Source organism: Mus caroli, unplaced genomic scaffold, assembly GCF_978045245.1.
Source record: "Mus caroli unplaced genomic scaffold, Mus_caroli_1 scaffold_15, whole genome shotgun sequence".
Taxonomy (NCBI): Eukaryota; Metazoa; Chordata; class Mammalia; order Rodentia; family Muridae; genus Mus; species Mus caroli.
In genome coordinates, this window is record NW_028227270.1 from 52,503,253 (window position 1) to 52,520,638 (window position 17,386).

The 17,386-nt window shown below is 44.6% G+C and overlaps 1 protein-coding gene across 1 annotated transcript in view; it reads left to right on the forward strand.

Moving 5' to 3' along the window:
- The first annotated feature begins 734 nt into the window (after positions 1 to 734).
- Positions 735 to 17,386, forward strand: part of Adcy2 (adenylate cyclase 2) — a 401,885-nt gene continuing 385,233 nt past the window's right edge. The window contains exon 1 of the mRNA XM_021179908.3: positions 735 to 1,194. Within this exon, the coding sequence (XP_021035567.1) occupies positions 973 to 1,194 (222 nt within the window). The 5' untranslated portion in view covers positions 735 to 972. The remainder of the gene's footprint in view (positions 1,195 to 17,386) is intronic.

The following is a 17,386-nucleotide window of genomic DNA, read 5'->3' on the forward strand; positions in this document are numbered from 1 at the left end:
GATTCCCGTTCCTTGCTCCAACTTCTGTGCCATCCCTGTCTGACTGAAAGGGTCCTGGAGATCTGTGATGCCAAACACGGAGGTCCATAGGGTACTTCTAAGGCACGGAGAGCAAAGGCAGAGAAAAGGAGAGGCCCGCTGCCTGAGGACCACAGGTGTCTCCAGTTACTGTGTAATTGAGTTCGTGGGGGCCATTCTTTCAAAAGGACTCCCACAAGTCCTGGAGGGTCCTAACTCCTGCTCTGTACTGGGAGTCAAATTACAACAGAGAAAGTGAAAAAGAAGCCACATTTTGCTACGTAGGGATACTAAAGAGGGGTGGTCAGGGATATGGGACCCCCCCCCTCTCCAGGCTGGGGGGTATTAAAGCATGGCAGCCTTTTACATTGCTGCCTTGTGAGATCATGGAGAGGCAGTGGGGACTCTGGCAGTCAGGTGGGAGACTCCAGGAGCCCAACAGTAGCCCTCAGGCTGTTTTCTGCTGTAGTGGAGAACAAGGCTGAAGCCCCAATCTGCCTGGCTGGAGTCCAAAAGCGAGAGGAGGGGGCGCCCCACTGTGCAGCCTGCGACAGGCTGGAGGGCAAGGACTCGGTCTGCAGCTTTCTCTGGAGCCCAGCCTGGCCGTCGGGGGGCGGTGGTGGGCGCGGGCCGGCGCCGCCCCTGCGCGGAGGCCCGTGCGCTGCGCGCGGGGTGGGGCGAGGCGGGCCGAGGGGCCGGGTGGCTCCCGCCCTCGCGAGCGGTGGTGGCGGCGGCGGCGCCCGGGAGCTGCCCTGAGGCCGCCCCCGGCCCCCGCCCGCGCGTCAGCGCGCCCAGCTCGGGGCTCCGAGCTCCGCCCGCGCCCGAGGCCCCTGAGCACAGCTCCGGGCGGGCAGCCGGCGGGTCGCGAAGCGCGGGGGCGGCAGGCGGTCGGCGACCACAGAGCGGCGCTGCCCGGGCAGGGCGCGCACGGCGGGCGCCCCGCGAGCCGCCCCGATGTGGCAGGAGGCGATGCGGCGGCGCCGCTACCTGCGGGACCGCGCCGAGGCGGCGGCGGCAGCGGCGGCGGGCGGCGGCGAGGGGCTGCAGCGGTCCCGGGACTGGCTCTACGAGTCCTACTACTGCATGAGCCAGCAGCACCCTCTCATCGTCTTCCTGCTGCTCATCGTCATGGGCGCCTGCCTCGCCCTGCTCGCCGTCTTCTTCGCGCTCGGGCTGGTGAGTGGCCTCCCCGTGGCTCCGAGGGGACCGCGCAGGCGACCGTGTCCCGCCCCAGGCTGCTCCTCACCCCTTGTGCCCTGCCCGAGGCCGGCTTGGCTAGGGCGAGAGCTGTGGACAGAGGAAAAGTTTCCTTGGAAGGCTTTGCCCAAAATAAAGTTGCCAGGGCGTGCTCCAGGTGGACGGGCAGGGCGTGTGGGTTCAGCATCTCTGCGCCCCGTGGCCAACTCTGCGCTTTCTCCCGGCGCCGCTGCCCGCAGCAGAGGCAGTCCTCAGGCTTCCTTGGCGCGCTAGCTGCCTCCCATCCCTGTCCGCGGAACGCCCCCGGCTCTCCTCTCTGAGTTTGGTCTGGGCATCATTTAACTCTTAAAAACAAGCTGCTTTGGGAAAGCAGTTCATGACAGCGAAAAATGAAAGCCAGATAATGTTGTGCATCTTGGCTTTTGAATCTTTCCGTGCTTAGCCATGTAGAGAGAAAGTGATGGAGTGTTGAGCAGATGCCCAAGCCTCATCTCCAGAGACTATAAGTGAGCTAAAAATGGAAGGGACCCTCGCTGCTTTCCCCTTTTTAGAGAAGTGCAGGACTCGATCATGGTTCCCTGCCGATGGTTAAAGCATGTTTTCACGACTGGAGGCATTAACGCAGCCCAGTAGCTGATGTCAGTTTTTCTGGTTCATAATTTTCAGTCAGGAATCTCAGGCTGGCTCCCTGGAGCCCTGAAAGGAAATCTGTAGATGGCGGTAACTTCCTCTTAGCGCTCCCTTCTCTTCAGTGTGGTTCAAACTTTTCCCCCTGACCATGATTTGCCTGTGCAGACTGTCCTGTCCGAGGCCTGGATCAGCTCATGAGTTGTGTGGTTAGAGGATAATGAGGGATGTTTCTGCTGAACCGTGTTCCCAGAGCTTAGGATGTAAAGACATGCCTGTTTTCACCAGTCTCAAGCAGATTCAGCTCACGCTGCCTCAAGGACACAAAAACTCTGTTAGGTATTTGACAATTCGTTTTATATATCCGAACCATATGGCGCTCACATTATGAATCGGGGGGGAAAAAGTTTCCGTCACGGCACAATTTTTTAAATGTCCCCCATGAGCGTGGGTCCTGTTTTCTGATTGAGTTCCATGAGGTAAGGAAAGATAATCCAACGTGGCAGACCATGACGTCACTGGCCCTCTCCAGTAGCAGGCCAAGCAGGGAGCTCCTTTGATCCTGGTAACCTAGGTGTGAGAAGACGACAGCCCCACCCCTGCCGCACTTGCTTGTCACTACTTATAAGACCAAAAAGAACTTAAAAAGAGATTTGGGGAAGGGGGCGGGATCACGGGCGGGGCCAACAGTCTTTAAAGACCTCACCTCACTTTCACGTTGCTGGCAAGAAAACATCACAGTTGTCCTTTGGAAACGTGCTCCTCCTAAGTGTTTCTGTTTGTGAGTAATTCAAATCCTTCTGGCTGGTTCCTTCCTAAATGGAGAGGAGCAGGTGATGGCCTATTTATAGTGCCATTAGTCTAGGGAGACAAGTGCGAAGTTCGTGTTCCCCAGGCACACTAGTTTGTTTTCCAGGTTAGAACGCTCCAACTTCAACCACGTTGAATTAGGTACTCTTGAATGGGTCCGTGAGAAATTCATGCCAGGAGAACTTAAGGGACTTAAGGCTCCCTTTTCTAAGTTGCCTTTGTTCTTCCCATTTGTCCTTAAAGAGTCTCTTTTATGTTCTGTTTTGCTTAGTTGAAATGTTGGAAAGATAGCCTTTAAAAAGTCTTTGAAACCTTCATAGATAAATACCATATACAATGTATTTAATCACATCCGACTTCACTCAACTCCCTCAATCTCTCCAGAGTCTATCTCCCTCCCTTCTTTAATACCAAAAGACAAAGCAAAACAAAATAACAACAAAAACCTTCCATGTGTGCATAGCAGTGAGATTATCCTTTGGTGCATGGGAAACCACCCCGTCTTGCAGAAGCCATCAGCAGCCAACAGCTCTTCCGCTAGGGCTAGGGCCTCATGCCATTTTAAGGGGCATCGTTGTGTTTCCTTAGTATGCTCATCATTTCCACACCTGTCTTCATTCAGCTAAATCATTGTAACCAGAGTCGGTATTTCCCTAGCTTGGCTGTCACCCAGAGCAAGATCCATACACGACATGAAATGGAGTCTGTTCCTCCATGCTCCTGGCTGGCTTCATGCCCACTATGTAAATTTTCAGTGTAAACTGCAGACATGTTCCAGGGAGGATGCCTGGATCTGGTCCAAAGGTTACCTTCTGGTGAGGAACAGGGCTCCAGCGTTCTATGAATGGAGAAAGGCCTGAGGGATGTGGGCGCTGTCCTCCAATACCGCGACACAGGAGCAGAGACTGTGTGACCCCTAGGTTCACAAAGACTTATCTCTCTTTTGTTTCTTGAAAAATTGTAGGCAGTATCTCCACTTTCAAACAGGAAAACGCCCCCATCCAGATATTCAAAGGCAGTTAAGGTAGGAGCACCAAAGATGTGGTAGGGTTGAGTTAGAGCCATACTTACGTGGATGGAGATGCGGTCTTACTTCGGACTGAGCAGACATTGACTTCTGAGGGGTCTCATCTTGGAGCACCCTCTGGAATAGCTAAGCCCTCATGTGATTCAACAGTGAAATAGATCTGGGATTTTTCTGCCTAAACTCTTGGATAGTTTCTTTCATTCCCATGCATCTGTCTGGTTTTGATTTCTGTCTCTCTTTCATGAGTTCTCACAGTAACAAAACAGGTGACAGTTTTCTTATACACAGCTCCTATCTTCTAGTATATTTGGGTCACAAAATGATCCCAGGGTATTCAAGTACATGGAAATCTTTCTGCTTTCTTTATGTGAGTTGGTCTTGAATTTATATTCAAAATGAAAAGGGTGGGGGGACTAGGGATTTAGCTTAGTAGGTGAAAGACTCCACAACACCATATTCAACAGTCATTGAGTTATATTCCTGAAATCCAGGGCGGCAGACATGAGGAAGAGTATCAGGAAATACAAGGTCATTCTCAGTGCACTATGAGTCCCAGGTTAGTGTGAACTACAGGAAGCCTTGTATCAAGGTATAAATGAAAGTAAATAAAGAGGGAAAATAATCATGTCTTTTGATTTAGTATTGTCTTAATTGACACTTAAACTTTTATATCACTTGATTTCAATCTGTGGTCCATCTATGGTTCTCTCATTCTGACCCTAACATTACTGGTCTTTGATGTATTTTCATTATTTCATAAAAATAAAGGTGACTTGAAACTCAACAGTATTGTATAATTGCTTGTTTTCAGTCTAAAAGCCTAAAAATGAGGTTAAATGTCATTCTTGCTAAGAATTATTCTAAGATGACTTAAATAAAATAGAGCAATTCTTGGGATAGCTTGTATATCGACATTCTGTTGATAACACGCACACTCTTTGCTTGCTGGTGAAATTTTCAATAAAAAAAAAACTGATTTATGCTTTTTTTGACATTGGTTTGCTGAGTCCCTACCAAGTGCCTCATGAATGGTTGTCAGGGTGACCCTGAAAGAGAAAACTTAGACCTAATCTGACCAAAGTAAGTAGTAAATATCATGTCACTTTGATTTTTAGAGCTGGCTTTCATTACTGAATGCATGAAAACCTCCTTTCAGAACAAAATCCTCTCATTTATTATGTCCAAAATCTGCCAGCTTTTCTTAAAAATTGCCTTCATTGTTAAGAAAGGTTGACATAAATTTTGTTTGTCAAAATACCAGGTGGCTCTGGATATGTTTGTTTTGACTAAAATTTATGATTGGGAGTAGTCAGTATTTGAATGGGAACGTTATATTCTCATAAATTTAAAGTAGTCAGACATTTTAATAAAATAGGTCTTGGAACATATCCTGAAGTAAGAATATGTACTTTTATTTACGGTAAATATGTGGTATGTGCAGCTGAGCTCACGACCCACCCTCGTTTGCAGTGACAGGGTGAGTTAGTGTTTGCAACCAGAAGGGGCAAGTGCTTTTCAGTATTCATTAATTTCCCCTAAGGGCAAATATAACAGACAATTTCTTTCATGTATTTACTGCAAAGAAATTTCATCTTTCAAAACAAAGAAACAGACATGAGCATTAGTAGAGGGAACATGTCTTGATTGATCCAGCCTTTCAGCACCTGCTGTTGGTAGGAGGATCACCCACTTCTGAGAAGGCTGGAGTCTGGGAGGATAGACAGACATGCCCCGACTGACTAAGGAACAGAGGTTTCAGTGTGTGCTTTTTGTAGTTTCAGAATTATAGGAGTCCAAGAGAAACAGAGCATTTTCCTAAGCACCAGAACAGAGGTGGCTACAGATCCACCTTTCCAAGCATTCCTAGGCATAGAAACAATATTTTTTCTGCAGGTGTGTATAATTTGCAGCCAGCCAGTCACTAAGTCACTCCACTTTAGATTTTACCTGTAGTCTACACAAAGGCCAAGGAAAACTCTTAAATTTGTACAGGAATGGTGGTTGTAATATAAAGAACTATGCAGGTGAAAACTGAAATGAGAAAGCAGCCCACAGATATTAAGTTCTCTGTTTAAAAAATGGCAGTAGAGAAGGAAGGAGGCTTTATGGTGCACACCTACAGTCTCAGTGCTACAGAAGGTACAGAGGTCAAGGCAATCCTCATCTGTGTTTTGAAGTTTGAAGAGCCTGTCTAGGGAGTATGAAGCAAAATGATTAAGAACTTGGAGTTTTGCTCTTCTTCCTTCCCATGCTCTGACATCTGTTTACCACATGTGTTTGTCAAATGAGATTGGATCTGCCTCAGAAAGAGATGGTCCAAATGACCAAGAAGCAACTCTGGGAGCATCTAATATCACAAGGTCCCCCAGAGATGCACTGTCATTGTCCCATAGCCAACTAGTGGTAGGACTGAGGCGTACTCATTCCACAGATGCACAAACTCATACCCAGAGGGCCAAATTAATTTCATCCAGGTCATGTAGCTGCAGAGATGCGACAAGATCCCTGAGCTCTGAGCTTTCCCCAACACAATGCTGTAGGGAACATTGCAGGTCTGGAGACTCTCCATCCCTGACTTTCATAGTTTCCTGGTGGAAATCCCCCTCCCCTGCTGTGAACATGCTCAGACTTCTCTCTGTGATAGTTGCATCTCGTTCCCCTCTTTCTGTGGTGAAGGATGGGCAGAATGCTTCTTCAACTTGCTCATGGAAATGGCGGCATCCATCACTTTCAGTATACTGACTACTCCTAGGATTTGCCCCATAAAGCAGAGAATCCATCTGTGGCATTCCTGTTGTCAGAGAAGGTCCTAACAGGGCAATATGGCCTGTGACAGCCACTCCTTTGAGCTGTACTGATATTTTAAAGTCATGGATTGTATTGAAAAGCATCAACAGTTAGAGCTGAGGTACTACAGTTCCTGGTGGTCCTAATGACGGTAACATGCTTGGTCTGCAATTGTTTTGGCATGTGTTCAGGCAGAGTGCACTGGGGTACTAGTCGATTAAATGGGTTGTTGTCACTTAACTTGCCTCATTTCTTAAGTCACCGTATACCTTCTGAGCCCGTACGGAGGCTGTCACTCTGTTGATACTATCCCAGGTGATTCACCAGCAAGCATCTCATGTCGATACACTGACATCATCTCTCTTCAGTGACTGTTTACTTCTGGTGGATAGCTGGTCCTTCTGGGCTCTTCCATTAAGACCCTGTCTACCTGAGGTCCCTGTTCCTTCCTCTGTTGTGTATTCCCATTCAAGTTCCTGGAGAATTAAGCCCTTTCTGAACACCCAGCCATTATTGATTTCTGCTTCATAGTTGGAATGATTGTGAATTGCACAGAGAAGTTTAACCCTTGTGTTGCTGGGGAAGTTCAGGTAGATCCATCTCTACCTGGGTTTTCTCTCAACTCATGGTTAGCACAACCCGAAAGGGAGTTGCTGCCCTCTGTTTGACACACTGTGGCGTTTCTCACGCACAGCCACCAGAAAGCACAGCATGGTTGATCTACCTGGATCTAGCCCTCAGTTTTGCTTCTTAGTAGACAACCCTACAGAGTTCAGTCATCTGTTCTTTCCTCAATTCCTTCCATGAAGTAAAATACAGAGCAGAACCATACAAATGGGTCTTCGTTGTGAGTTAAGAATGATAAATCTTATGAGTATTCAGGACAAGATGAGACATATAATATTCCTTGTCACTGTGTTTATACCACAGAAGGATCTCCTTGTCAAGGGCCTGTATCGACAGACATATTTCAGGAAGAAAATAAAATGAATATTGGAGGTCTTAAATCCTGGATGTGAAAGACCAGGGCTGTGTTTCTGTTTATATGATAAATATGTCCATTTATTTATTCATTAATAATAAATAATAATATAATTATTACTGATTTATTTTTTAAAGGGGAAGACAAGAAGTGTGGCTAGCTTAGTTACAAGTCATATTTTGACAAAACTTTAACATTCCCCATCATAAAAGTTCTTGCCAACTTGATTTATATTGTCTTTGATACTTCTCAATGCCTTTGAGAAATTTTAAGTAAAATTACCAAGAGTAATAAAGTAATGTTTACCCTGTGATAACATGGTATTAGACTAAGAAATATACACACATACCTGGTTTGCAAATCCCAGGTGGCTTGAGAGAAAGAAAAGAGTTATTGAGTTACTTTGTATGTTTGTTTCTTTTGAAAAAAATTAGTCCTGTGCTGATTCAATGCCCTCTTTGTGTAAGGATACAACAAAAGCCCATGGAAGGGTAAGGGGAGGCCAGGAGAAGGACTGTCTGGATCCAACCTTTTGGCAATGTTACAAATAATTCCTTTTGAGCCTCCCTACCTCTCTCTTCTCTCTCTCCTCTTTCTCTCTCCCTCTCTCTTACCCCCTCTCCCCCCCCTTACTTTGGTCTGCACTTTTGTCTAGAGAAGCCAGACTCAGATGAGAGCAGTGGACACAGGAAGAGATATCTACCTGGAAACCATCATGAACCAACTGGGCAGCTAGTTACAGGCTCACCAGAACTTGAGGGAACATTGTGCTGAAGGGAAAGAAGAAGTAATACACAAGGGAGAGAAGGAGGGAGAAAGAAGGAAGAGAGGGACACACAGAGAGAGGTACACACACAAAGAGACACACACAGACACACATTCACAGATACACATACACACACAGACACATGCACACACAGACATAGACATGCAGGTACACATATCCACACATAGAACAAAGTCATAGACACACACACACACATATTACACAGATACACAGACATATGGAAACACACACATACACACAGACATATACACAGAGACACATACTGAGAGACAGACAGAGACAGAGAGAGAGGAGTCATGATCTTTAAAGATTCTTAAGACAAATTATATTTCAACCTAATTAAAAGGCTAGTGATTAAGATGATTATGGGCAGCTGGGCGTGGTGGCGCACGCCTTTAATCCCAGCACTCGGGAGGCAGAGGCAGGTGGATTTCTGAGTTCAAGGCCAGCCTGGTCTACAAAGTGAGTTCCAGGACAGCCAGGGCTATACAGAGAAACCCTGTCTCGAAAAAACCAAAAAAAAAAAAAAAAAAAAAAGATGATTATGGGCATTGGAATATATGGAGTAAATACTATAAAATAATTTAAATATGCAGGAATACTATACAATCTAATGCCCTTTTGTAGACTACTGTAGTTCTGGCAATTTCCCCAGAGGTCATTGTGTATGAGAGACTTATGAGAGTAAGTCTTTTCCAATACAATATTGCCAATATCAACAGTCCACTGTTTGTTTCTTTGCTTGCTTGCTTGCTTGTTTTGTTGGAGCAGGCTCTCACCTTGTAGCTCTGAGTGTCCTAGAGTTTGCAGACCTGTAGACAAGCTGTCCTTGAACTCTCAGAGCTCTGCCTGTTTCTGCCTCCTAAAGGCTCTTGGTAGAGAAGTTAGTGATTTAGGGTGGATGAAGCTTCCCATTTGCATCCTTCATTTGCATCACGGTTTGCTATTGCAGCTACAAGGTAGAGCACAGCGGTACTGGCTACCACTCTTAGGCACTTATTAGCAACTGAATTGTTGTGTGTAGTGCATGTATGTCAATGTGTATAGTGTGTGTTTTAGTTTCTTGTGTTATTTTAAAGGAATCAGATACAGCATTTTATGTTTCAAGGCAATAGTTTCCTGTACACATGTGAAAGGAAAGAAAACTTCGGACGACTCTATTAGCAGAGTCAAGGAAAGCTACAGATTACAAACTCACTGGCATGAGCAGCTGAGTGCAGATGAAGGGGTGATGAGATGTGAGTGTAGCTCAACATATGGTGAACCTCAGAGTTAATCCGTCCCCACAAGAGACTGCAGATGATTTAGGCATAACAGCCATGCACTTTGGAATTGGGAATAGGTGCAGAGTGGGATTAATCGTTCGTTCGATTAGCCTGATTAATCTTCCCTTCCTGAGCACAATCCTCCCTGATTTACATCTGGATTACTTACTTACATGAAAATAAACAGCCACTAATCCAGGGTGGGCCGCATCTGCCCTGTGATTTATTTCTGTGCTCCATCTCCCTCCCAGTGTAAGCTTCACGCTAAATTGTGTTCTACTGTTTTCTTTCTTTTTTTTTAAAAAAAAATTATTTTATGTATCTGAGTACACTGTAGCTGTCTTCAGACACACCAGAACAGGACATTGGATTCCATTACAGATGGTTGTGAGCCACCATGTGTTTGTTGGGAATTGAATTCAGGACCTCTGGAAGAGCAGTTAGTGCTCTTAATCACTGAGCCATCTCTCCTGCCCATTTTCAGCTGTTTTCAACTTGCACTTGTTCACTTTATCGTGCACACATGTGCATACACAATGCACATGTACATATTAATGAGAGTGCAATGTAAGACCTTCCTTTGACTTCACTACAGTGTGAAGATGGTATCTATTCTGTAGGAACTGTGCTTGCATCTTTGAATCAGTCCTTACTTTAGAAGGATGCCATGTAATCATGTCCTCTCTGGCAATGCTGGCTAGCAGTAGCACAACCCACTCTTAGTTAGGTTATCATGAAGGAGAGGAGCCCAGGCGTTAGAATCCATGATGCCGTGGCTAAGCTGAGCTCCTCAGCTTATTTTAAATACATTTTACACTTACGGTATTTTCATTTATGATGGAATTCTCATCTCATTCTCAGGGTGCACCCATCTGATGCTGAGAAGCAGTGTCACTGTGAGAGATTAAGGTCCAGGTGCACATTGTCTTTTTGTAGAAAACCAACTTTTACTGATGAGCATCATTATTGTTATTGTTATTATTATTATTATTAGTAGTAGTAGTAGTAGTAATTATTCTTCACCAATCCCCCATACATCAGAAGCCCACATGTGAGCGTTTTGTTGTGGACTGTCCTGAATCATTGGTTTAAGTTACTTGTTTTGGTTGTTGTTCTACTGCTGGTTTTAATTGCCATCTTGACCCAATTTAGAATCGCCTGGAAGACTGTCTCAACAAGGGCAGGACTGTCCAGATCAGGCTGGCCTATGGACATACCTGTGGAGGATTGTCTTGACAGCTTTAATTGAGGTGGGCACACGCAGTCCACTGTGGGCAGCAGCATTCCCTGAGTTTGGGCCTTGGACTGTGTAAGTTCAGGCAGCATTATGAGCATTCGTAACTGCACACATGCCCACTGTCGCTGTACTCCTGGGTGCTTGTGATAATAAGTAGTGGTTGCACTGCTATGATGGATTGGAAACCAGCATTTTAAGGCAATATAGACCCTTTCTCCTCTAAGTGGCCTTTTGCCCAGAATTTTTTATTATAGCAGTGGAAATGAAGCTAGAATGATTAGTTAAAGTTTGTTTGGGGCATCGTTGATTATAGTTACTTGTTTTGGTTTTGAGGTTTTGTTTTTGTTGTTGTTTTATGTTTTTTTTTTTTTTGCTTTTATTATTTATTTTATTTTCAGACAGGATCTCACGTATTCCCCACTGGCCTCAAACTTGCTATGTATTGAACTTAAACTGGTCCTCTTACCTGTACCTCTCAGGTTGGTATTGCAAGTGCATTGTACCCTCAAGGAAGGGAATTGTATCAAGTTTCATGATAAATTCACAACAGAGGTGTCCTAGAATGATGAGCAGTTCTAATTAATAGTGCAGACCACTTACCTGGTCTCTTATATTTCCTGTATTTCTTCAGGGGGACAGCACATGTTCCCCCATATCCCATCCATTGATAGCATCAAGCTCAGAACCCAGTGTCACTCAGTAAAGAGTACTCATTTCATGCCCAAAGGAAGGATGGCACATCATTTCCCTGTGTCTGGTTTACTGTGTCTAGTTTTACTTCTCTTGGTCCAGATATCTGTAGGCTGAAAAGAAATGTTGTTGACTCTTTAGCAACCACCACATATACAGAAAACAGCCACACTAATACACCACCCCCTGTACCATCACTATACCAAGAGACAATTCCATTTGAAAGGGTTTACTAGACTAATACCGTTTGAAATCACTGTGGCATGGACATGTGTGTGTGTTTGTGTGTGTGTGTGTGTGTGTGTGCGCACGCGCGCACGTGTGTTGCCTGAATGTATGCGTGTACACCATGCATGTTTGCCTGCTGCCTACAGAGGCCAGAAAAGGGTCCTGGATTCCCTGGGACTGGAACCTAGGTCCTCTGGAAGAGTAAGGTTCCATATTTTGCGTTGGACCTTATCCCTGATGAAAACATTTGTAGCACTGGGCATTTTAGATCACATGGTGACTCTGTCACTCCTGATGACTATTCATTTTCTTCTCAGGTCTGGTAGCATACTATCAACTGTTTCTTGAAAGGAGAGCAATAATTATCCGGTCATAAGAATTAACTCTCCAAGCACCAGCTTGGATCATTCAGGAAGTGTGTGTAGATTAGCATGGCCATTTACTGAAGGGCAGCTGGGATGGAGAAGCACTGAAGAAGGGTCAGTGGGAAATTCTTGCTTTTGTGTGGCTCCTGCCTGCTGCAGCTCAGGTCTACTCAGCTGCTGTCCACCAGCAGCCATGGCTGGAAATAAGCAGAGCCCCCAGTAAGATGAATGCCAAGCTCAGCACCAGCTGTCTGAGGGCACTGTCCATCCTCAGGCACGTCTGACTATGAAGATGTCCGGTGATGGCTCACTTGGTGTGCTTTTTGCCTCCCAGACTCATCTTTAGTTTGCCCCTAGCAGAGAATATAGGATACTATGGACAATGCAATTCCCAACAAGTCCAAACCCACACTGCGATAAACCATCCTGGCATTAGCATTTCCCAGTCTCCACCGCCACCACCATCACCATGAGACTGACACAGACTCTTTCATTGCTCTTTGGAAATCCAGCTCATGGTTTCTTTTTCCATCAGAGGTGATTTTATAGTTAACTTGCACATATCTGTGGTGTAGAATATGTGCTTTTTATATAAATTTCTAATTTGCATTATGCTATGATCAAAGAACATGGATTCGTAGGATAACTTCAAGGTATTTTATACTTTTGAGCAAGTTACCTGATACATAATTATATGGTATGTGGTAATAGTTGAACATCGGGTATCGCAGGGGCCAGGCAGGTGCTCTACCATTAACCTCCACTCCCTGAAAAGTACAGGATTGTTCTGAATGCCGTGTGCACTGGAAAAGACTGTCTGTATTGTCTTCCCTTGGTCTTTTGGTCAAGCCATGCTTTCTACTTATGTTTACTGATTGTGTTGCTTGGTTCTGTTTTTGTCTTGTTTGCTTGTTCTAGTGATAGCTTGTGGGAGGTGCTGGAACCTTCCCTTCTGGGGAGACTGGTTTACACATGGCTGCTGGATATGATTTGAGGGTCATTAAATTTATGCGTGTTTAAGATAGATGGTCGCACTGGAGTGGAAGTGATTTTTTTTCCTAATACATATGCATATGAAAATAGGAGTCTCCAGACACACACCTATAGGGAGTGGGGAGCCTAGCTAAGTGTGGCCTTTCGCTTTTGCCCTGTGAGGACTGCCACTCCTGGTGCTGCTGTGTGGGACTGAACATCCAGAGCTAGAATCTGCAGAGGGGCACAGTGAAGAAGCTGACTGGGCTGCTGAGCCTCGTACACTGTGGGACACGATGCAAATGCACATCTGCTTTCTGGCTGACTTCAAAGCACTTTGGGAAGTATTTTTAATAGAAAAGCATTACTTTATATTAGGGCATCCTTTACCGTCTCAGTGGAAACTAGCACGTTTAACAGGAAAGAAAAAAAAAAGGCAGTGCACACGATAGATGAAAATACAGCTAAGCTGCTGCTTTGCAGAGTGGCCTGGAAGAGACAGGGGGGTTGTCGTGTCATCAATAAAAGCGATGGGTGTTTAATTGTTCTGGCAATTAGAATCCTTTCAAAATGACCAGAAAGTGCATCAAAACTGAAGAACAACATTTTCAAAAAGAGTGATAGGAACCCATTATCATTCTAGCAGATTATACCTTGTGGAAAGTTTCCTTTGTGGAAGGCATTTTATAGAACGTCCCATTTTCTGTGCATTATAGCTGCTTTTTCCTTCCTTCCTTCCTTCCTTCCTTTCTTCCTTCCTTCCTTTCTTTCTTTTTTTCTTTCTTTCTTTCTTTCTTTCTTTCTTTCTTTCTTTCTTTCTTTCTTTTTCCTGTTTAAAAGGCATTTTAGCACAACTAAAGGCATTTAATTTGCTACATTTTATTTCCTTTGCAATTCATGTTAACTTTTTTTTGTCCCACTAAGCGAGGAGAGGGTGTTAGAAATAAAAATAATTTAGGTTGATGATGCTTTGATGTTTTCGTTTTATCACCAGAAGTGACTGGTTGTCTGTTATGGAGTTTTATAATTTCATCTTGCTTAAAACAATGCCATAGGATAAGTTCACGGCTTTCCTTGTGGGAAAGGAAGAGAGCCCTGTAATTTAAGTCTGTTGGAATGCCTTGATTTCATTTACTTAGCCTTAAGAAAAATGCACAATGCACCCACCAAGGCCTGGGGAAGAATGCAGTTTACAAGTATTCACATACTCTGATGAATGCTCATCTCTGTTTTCCCTGACACTCTATAGAAGGTTCTATTTTGTGGAGAAGTCTCCATTAAACCCCACTCCGAGCTGGAGTTCATCAGCAGATGCAGAAGAAGTGTCCTCTTCCTGTTTTTTGGTGGATCCAGGCCTGGCCAAGAGCTGGGTCTACCCTCATGAGTAGCAGCTGACTGTTCTGAGCTCCAGGCCATGTGGGGCCTTGGCTCGCTACCAGGCAGGTCTCGCTGTGCAAAGTTGCTGCTGCTCTGTTAATATGCATAATGTTTCTGGTAATGTCACCCAACTAGTGAGTAGGAGTATACACTACCACCCACCAGGAGGCCACTGTGGCACAGGGGCTGACTCCATAGAAGCACATTCAAAGCGGCAGTGTGCACTGAGGTGTAGTCATTAACTATAAAACCTTGTGGAAAAACTGAGTGTGTGTGTGTGTGTGTGTGTGTGTGTGTGTATGTATATGTACACATATATACACATATATGTATATATACATACATATATATTACACATATATAATACATACATATATATTACATATATATATATATTACATACATATATAAAATTATATGTACACCTCTGAATGGGACACCTGCATGATACTCCTCCACCAGAGACTCAGGGATCATGGCAGAAGAAGAAGGGGCAGAAAAATCATAGGTGGTAAATGATGACAAAGAAATGGTGTTTGGGGGACATAGCAGGGCAGTTGTGTACATGAGTTAATGATAGCCATGACAGTATGCACCAGGCCTGCAGGGCTCAGGCCACACAGAGTTCTAGCATGGAGAGGAGAGGTGGGCATTAAGACCTCCCACTAACTAAGGAGCTATTTGGCAGTTGGTAGAGGCTGGGAGAGGGAGTCAGTTTTCTTTAAGGGTGTGGCACCCTGCTGGGTTGACCTCCCTCCAGTGAAGGCCACATATCCAGTAGGATGGGTCCAGAAAAAACTGTATTTGATGGATTTCAAAAATGCATGCAGAGTTGGGTGGGTAGGGAATGGGGGGATAGCACTGTCAGAAATGGGGATGTGGGGGTGAATATGGACACCATGCGTTGTACAAAATTCTCAGAGAACTAATAAAAATGGGGAAAATACAATTTTTAATAATTTTAAAAGAAATTAAAATATTCTGTGGGGAGCTTAAGGATTGTGCAAGCCAGCCACTCGACCATGGTGACTAATGGAAATGCCCCCAAATTCAAGTTGCAGCTAGCAAGCCAATCAGGCATTAATTAGAAAGGGCAATCTCCAAATTCATCTGGAATAACAAAAAACCTAGGATAGCAAAAACTCTTCTCAAGGATAAAAGAACCTCTGGTGGAATCACCATGCCGGACCTAAAGCTCTACTACAGAGCAATTGTGATAAAAACTGCATGGTACTGGTATAGTGACAAACAAATAGACCAATGGAATAGAATTGAAGACCCAGAAATGAACCCACACACCTACGGTCACTTGATCTTCGACAAGGGAGCTAAAAACATCCAGTGGAAGAAAGACAGCATTTTCAACAAATGGTGCTGGCACAACTGGTTGTTAACATGTAGAAGAATGCGAATCGATCCATTCCTATCTCCTTGTACTAAGGTCAAGTCTAAGTGGATCAAGGAACTTCACATAAAACCAGAGACACTGAAACTTATAGAGGAGAAAGTGGGGAAAAGCCTTGAAGATATGGGCACAGGGGAAAAATTCCTGAATAGAACAGTAATGGCTTGTGCTGTAAGATCGAGAATTGACAAGTGGGACCTCAAGAAACTACAAAGCTTCTGCAAGGCTAAAGACACCATCAATAAGACAAAAAAACCACCAACAGATTGGGAAAGGATCTTCACCTATCCTAAATCAGATAAGGGACTAATATCCAATATATATAAAGAACTCAAGAAGGTGGACTCCAGAAAGTCAAATAACCCCATTAAAAAATGGGGCTCAGAACTGAACAAAGAATTCTCACCTGAGGAATACCGAATGGCAGAGAAACACCTGAAAAAATGTTCAACATTCTTAATCATCAGGGAAATGCAAATCAAAACAACCCTGAGATTCCACCTCACACCTGTCAGAATGGCTAAGATCAAAAATTCAGGTGACAGCAGATGCTGGCGAGGATGTGGAGAAAGAGGAACACTCCTCCATTGTTGGTGGGATTGCAAGCTTGTACAACCACTCTGGAAATCAGTCTGGCGGTTCCTCAGAAAATTGGACATAGTACTACCGGAGGATCCAGCAATACCTCTCCTGGGCATATATCCAGAAGATGTCCCAACCGGTAAAAAGGACACATGCTCCACTATGTTCATAGCAGCCCTATTTATAATAGCCAGAAGCTGGAAAGAACCCAGATGTCCCTCAACAGAGGAATGGATACAGAAATTATGGTACATTTACACAATGGAGTACTACTCAGCTATTAAAAAGAATGAATTTATGAAATTCCTAGCCAAATGGATGGACCTGGAGGGCATCATCTTGAGTGAAGTAACACAATCACAAAAGAACTCACACAATATGTATTCACTGATAAGTGGATATTAGCCCAAAACTTAGGATACCCAAGATATAAGATACAATTTGATAAACGCATGAAACTCAAGAAGAATGAAGACCAAAGTGTGGACACTGTGCACCTTCTTAGAATTGGGAACAAACACCCAGGGAAGGAGTTACAGAGACAAAGTTCGTAGCTGTGATGAAAGGATGGACCATTTAGAGACTGCCGTATCCAGGGATCCATCCCATAATCAGCTTCTAAACGCTGACACCATTGCATACACTAGCAAGATTTTGCTGAAAGGACCCAAATATAGCTGTCTCTTGTGAGACGATGCTGGGGCCTAGCAAACACAGGAGTGGATGTTCACAGTCAGCTATTGGATGTATCACAGGGCTCCCAATGGAGAAGCTAGAGAAAGTACCCAAGGAGCTAAAGGGATCTGCAACCCTATTGTTGGAACAACATGATGTACTAACCAGAACCCCGGAGCTCTTGTCTCTAGCTGCATATGTATCGAAAGATGGCCTAGTCGGCCATCAATGGAAAGAGAGGCCCATTGGACTTGCAAACTTTATATGCCCCAATATAGGGGAATGCCAGGGCCAAAAGAATGGGAATGGGTGGGTAGGGAAGTGGGGGACGCTATGGGGGACTTTTGGGATAGCA